Raw genomic sequence first — 5,758 nt, 5'->3', positions numbered from 1 at the left:
CCTTCTTGGGGTTTGTCAACTTCTATCACCGGTTTATCAAGGACTTCTCCGAGACAGCCTGCCCCCTCCATGCACTGACCTGCAAAATCAAAGCACGGGCCTGGGGGCCAGGTGAAGACTGTGCTTTCCACACCCTCAAAGACACCATCACCTCCACCCCAGTCCTTGCCTTCCCCACTGATACAGGTCGCTTCAAACTTGAGTGCGACACCTCTAACTTTGCAACTGTGTCATATCCATCCATGGCCATCGTCTTCCACCACCTCCGACCCTTCTGGTCTACCTCCGCTCCTTCTTCACTAACCTTGGAGCTCCTGTATTCCGCAATCACCTCTGCCTCCCTTGATGGTCACCACCCCCTCTTTTCAATATATTACCTACACCTCCCTAAGTACGGAGCCCTGAAGGCTTCCGGACAGCTCCAATGTCTGCTAGTGCACTCCCACCTCCACTGGGCAATTCACTTGCTTGCCCTGCAAGTCCACCTTCAGGCCTATCCCTCCTTTCTGTTTCTGGGTTATCGCCTGCCATTCCACTAACCCCATAACCCAACTTGTCGGTAATATTCAATCGGCTAATGTTTAACTCCATTAGCTCCACTCCGCTCAGCCCCATCATTCACGGGCCTGCCCTCACTGTAACTATATATACTTAACTTGTACATAGGTTACACCTCAGTGATAAAATCGACTAGAGTTGATCCCCCTTTAGTTCTTGTTGCCAGTAAGTAAATTAGGGCATGGACGTGTAACTTGGCACAGTGCTCCTGGCCTGAGTCACTGAGGCTGAAGCCCTCCGCCATGGAGACAATTCCTTCGTCTTGATCCGGTCTCTGACACCCAGAACAACAACAACACCAGGCACAGATAAGCGCCATGGACTACACAATGCACACAGCACAAATGAGTGCTGCAAACCAACAACCATCCATGATGCCAACAGGCACCGCATACCCCCAGCCTCCTCAAAGGAGCTTCCAACCATACGCAGTGCAAACTGCACTGATGGTGCAACAAGCGCCATTCCAGGAGCAGCATTTGCTGCTGCAGCCCCAGGCATACTCCCCAGGGAACTTCCCTGGCCAAATCACCCCCTGGATCGGCCAATTCGGCCAAGGTCCAACAACACCTCAGCCAAATGCAGGCTGGGAATCAGCTATCGCATCAGCGGTAGCTGCTCAGACAGGCCAACTCCATCAGGAGCTGAAAGAGATGAAGTCCCTCGTAGGAGGGAGATGAGGGAGCAACAGCGGCTCCTTGTCCAGGCCATCCAAACGGGCATGGTCTGATAACTCGAGGGCATCAGATGATGCCTGCGATAATTGCACCCATTGGAGGTGCGAGTACAATAGAGCACGAGGGGTGCCGGGGGCATCTTCACCTCTCTGAAAGACACAAAGAGAGAAGTCGGTCTCCAAAAGAGGGAGATCGAATTACTAAAATGCGAGCTCAAAGAGGCACATGCACTGGCAGACCTTGCTGCCAAACTCATCATGATGGGGGCCTCCCAGGTCAGGGGGAGGGGATACGGTGCTGGGGCATTGACTATCCTGCCACCCCGTGGGCAGGCTACCCTGACCTTCGTTCCGATTCGGATCCCCTTTGTTCCCTTGTGCTTTCGCCCTCTCCATTATATATATCGGCGCTTGTACATACTCGTTTTAGTCCTTAGTCTAAAATCGACCTGAAATGCCCCCTAGAGACTTCCTGCTCGCCTCCTATGAAATTAAGGACCTGGACAAACAGCAATGGCACAGCCCTCCACTTGAGTTGCTGAGGCCAAGGTCCCTCCTTGCTAAGTCTCTGGTTCCCCTCTGGAATTGTCCGCCCTCGCCCAGTTCTAACATGATGGCAGACCCCAAAACAGGGACCACTGCCAGAGGTGGCGGGCCACTGAGTACCTCAGCACCCTATGGGCAAGCTACCCTGCAGGGAAGTGTCCACATGCTATACGAGACTGCTGAACTCAACGAGTTCAGTAAAGTCGAAGCTCCAGTCAACATAACAATCGACCCCAACTTCCCCATGAGGAGAATAGCGGGGTCAGAAGTGGCGCACGATGCCGCATATGCTTGGTGGACAAGCATGAGTGGGAAAGAATTTGTACACTGGTATGAACAGGCTGAAGCCGCCTTTAAAAGCGGCAAGGTACATAGAGTCCTTTGCGAAAAAGCAAGGAAACTGAGAAATACTTCTTGGGACTCCCAAGTATTGCAAGACTCGTGGAGGAGTACAATTCCCTGGAGAACAAGGGAAAAATCTCCTGGGAAAGTCTAGGCAAAGCTGCCTATATAAAGTCCCAGTCCAAACCACTCGGGACTCCTGAGGAATGCACTGCAAGAACTGCGGAGTGGGAAGCGAAAGCTTCCAAATACCGGGAAAGAGATGCAAGTCTCTGCACTGGACAAACAGGCCAGCGACCACCCTTCCCCACAGGAAGAACAGTAAACTTACTGTACTCTACACCTGAGCCAAGTAGCTCAGGAACGCAACAACCCACTCCCACCCAGGGAGCGCCCACTTCGTCGAGCCCACAGCTTGACAATGTAGCCCAGGCTACATCATCGCATCCGATGCAGCAATCGGATGTCCAGATGAACAACCCGGAGGAAAATCCTCCTCTGGGGCAATAACTCTACCCTTGAGGAAAGGGAAAGTGACACAGTAATACACCATTGAGGCGCCTGTGAAAACACCTTCCCCCAACTCAAGGCCCCACACACAATATTGTATGCGAGGAACCACAAGTAACAATTGCAGAAATCTCTACTTCGTCAAAACCCACATCCACCACCACTCATGTGTAAACACCATTTACACACGAATCCTCACAGAACAAGTGAGGAGGAACACCAAAGACATATAATCTTTGGATCGAAATTCATTTTCGAAAAACTCCTTCTCTCCATCACTTTCCCCTCTGTGATACCCATGTATCGCCATTCACTTCAAAGTGACAGCCCCACACTCATTTATTCCCTGAATTCCTCTCACCGACATGTATAAATCGTCCACTTTAAAGTGGCGACAATAAAACACTCATTGATAATATCAAACTCAATGTAACTCATTTTTTATTCTCTTCATCATTAAACTTGTATGCATCGCAAATGCAATGCAAGGGGGGAGAATGTCAGGGCAATAGCCCCAAACCCTGAGCCATATGTAATTACAAGATACATATAGTCACGTGGGTAAGCGGTAACTTCCGTTAACTGCTTACACACACCATAAAATACACATCTTTGTATCACTTACAGCTCTGTGTGCTGAGCTACCCACTGAGACCTCACACACATACATCTAACAGGTGAACTGCCATACAATGTCTCATTCCTTCACACTGGGTAGGAAACATAATCACACAGGGACGCATGGTCTTGAGTATGTCCCACAGCTTTTCATCTGTAAGGTCTTTCAGCATCTCAACATAGGCATCGATTATTGCTCTGTGTATCAGCTGCCAGTGATTGACTGTTGGTAGTGCATCAGGGAAGATCGCAATATGTTTGTAATATCTTGCTTTGTCTCTGGTCTGCTGTCATTCACAGGGGAACTTGGAAACATTCTTACTTTTTCAGTCTCTTGAGGTAAATGCAACTCTGTTATTTCCTTCCAGATTTTTGTTGGCTTTTGTTGTTGGGTAGACTGGGTGGGTGAGTGGATGGCATTGAAGATTGTTCTAATTGGAGGAAGGCTTTGGGGACGAGGGTTCTCATTCCAGAACCTCTCCTCAATATCCTCATCACAGCTGGGACTATCCACATCTCCAAACCCACTAGGAGGGACCAAGTCGGTAAGAGGCTCAGCATGTGTTTCGACATTGTCTGTGGGGTCCATTGTCTCATCTGGCCATGTCTCAGGTTCGCTATCTGGAGGGTTTACTGGCATCTCAGGGCCAAGAGTATCGCCTGGGCCACTGCCACTGTCGGTAGACAGGTAGGGCTCAACATGCTCATCGTCATCAGCTACACCCAGCTCTGGGCTCATCCTGATAAGTCCATCGAGTGTGCTTAGCTCATTTCTAACTTGAGAATCATCTTTGGGGTCTATGCCATTGGTTCCTGAGGCCAGAGTGGCAGAACCTGTTGGAATTTGCATGTGGTCTTTTAGGGAAACCTAAAAGTTGGACATACTGGGAATCGAACTCCAGTCTTCTGGATCGCGAACTCAGCGTGCACAGCCATTACACCATACGCCCTGATAGGCTGAGGTGGTTATTTCAACACACCCCCTTCACATTGGATCGACCATGTGATCCACATGTGACCCAAACCACCGGGGTTCCAACAACCTGTGAGCCGTCACCCCCTGAATTCATATTCAGGCCGGACTTACTGCTAATCTCCTACATGTCCATGTCATGTGGTCTGAAGCAGCCGGATTTGGGTCCTTAGTGCTCTGAGCTACACCCCCTGAAACTTTGTCAGGCCGGCTAATTTAATGCTTGACTTCACGTGCCCAGCTCACGTGGCAGCAACCGGATTTGGGTGTGCTCGGTGTATTCCGCAGAATGTCCACCATGTTGGAATTTGCACGTGGTCTTTTAGGGAAACCTAAAAGTTGGACATACTGGGAATCGAACTCCAGTCTTCTGGATCGCGAACTCAGCGTGCACAGCCATTACACCATACGCCCTGATAGGCTGAGGTGGTTATTTCAACAGAACCAGGGGGGGGGGGTGGGGAAGGTGGAAAGAAGAATACTCCGCAGTACTCAGTGCAGCTTGGGAGTCTGGACATTCTAGATTTGCTAGCAGATAGTGCGGCAATGCATGCCATAGATTGACATGAGGAAACGGTCTGTTCACGATCGTATCACGGCATTTGAGTAATGTGGAATTTGTAGGACATATGATGAATATCGTCCGTGATCCAAATCAACAAGTCTACCGATTGGACAGTCCAGGTGCGTGCATTAAGTTCCTCTCGAGTGAGCCTAAGCTTTTCCTCCTCAATACAAGCGAGTGATAGCACCGCTACTATGCCATGGCAAACCTGTTGGTCAACGATAAAAGCTGGTGGTTTCTCATCCAAGTTCCAGTTGGAATCCCACAGGCTCTCCCACATCTTTGTCCACTGTTCATCACTGGGATCCATGTTAAGCAGCTCCTTGACATTCATTTTGGCATGTTTCAAAGAGCCCGGGAGCCCAGGATGGCCTAACAGAACACTTGAGGCAGTCGACAAGCTTGTTATATTGTGCAACATGGGCAGAAATAATACGGGCACGGTCGTTTGCGCTACTGAACACTGAGACCATTTTGAATATCCTCAAAGTACTGGATGAATTTTCGAGCACATCAGAATTCGCCTCAAATGGGGTATGCTTACCGACTTTTGTAACCAGCTGTCCTCCATGCCATTGTGAGCTCTGAATAGGGTTAATCTTGTCCTGGTACTTGGCTAAGTGGATAAGGATGGCATGTTTGCAGAATCAGGCCAGAATGTACTTCTCCATGTAGTCCCTTTCTGTGCTAGACGGATTTTGCAGAAGTTTCAAATTGGACAGGCCAATTTGAGCTGTCAGATCGCATAGGCATTCTTGAGATTTATCATGCAACAATTGTACATGCTGAGCGGCTTGGAAATGCTCCATGAGATCGATAGGACCATGGGACAGTGTTTGTGCTAAGCTGATTCGGTCCAGCTCCTTCTTTACAGCATCCAATGCGTCCGAATGTGCCTGGGCTGATCGTTCAGCTTCCAAAATTTGGCAAACTTTTTCATTCCGGCTTGATCATTGTCTAGGGCATTGTC

The 5,758-nt window shown here is 49.4% G+C and overlaps 1 protein-coding gene and 2 non-coding genes across 3 annotated transcripts; all 3 read right to left on the bottom strand.

The window, feature by feature from the left end:
* Positions 1-3,455: 3,455 nt before the first annotated feature.
* On the bottom strand, positions 3,456-5,364 carry EI90DRAFT_3011699 (uncharacterized protein; the record flags this gene model as incomplete). The annotated part of the gene is made up of 8 exons (XM_039056501.1): positions 3,456-4,084; positions 4,132-4,207; positions 4,231-4,293; positions 4,338-4,414; positions 4,470-4,542; positions 4,573-4,644; positions 4,997-5,189; positions 5,333-5,364. 8 exons carry the CDS (start codon positions 5,362-5,364, stop codon positions 3,456-3,458), a joined length of 1,215 nt encoding a protein of 404 aa, XP_038922813.1.
* EI90DRAFT_t33 lies at positions 4,127-4,200 on the bottom strand. The gene has a single exon. It is a non-coding gene; the product is annotated as a tRNA-Ala (tRNA).
* EI90DRAFT_t32 lies at positions 4,564-4,637 on the bottom strand. The gene has a single exon. It is a non-coding gene; the product is annotated as a tRNA-Ala (tRNA).
* Positions 5,365-5,758: the final 394 nt, after the last annotated feature.

The sequence above is a fragment of the Cantharellus anzutake genome (genome assembly GCF_015039405.1).
Source record: "Cantharellus anzutake strain C23 chromosome Unknown EI90scaffold_3, whole genome shotgun sequence".
NCBI lineage: Eukaryota > Fungi > Basidiomycota > Agaricomycetes > Cantharellales > Hydnaceae > Cantharellus > Cantharellus anzutake.
Note: the sequence above shows the minus strand (reverse complement) of the source record. Positions and strands in the feature narration are given on the sequence as shown.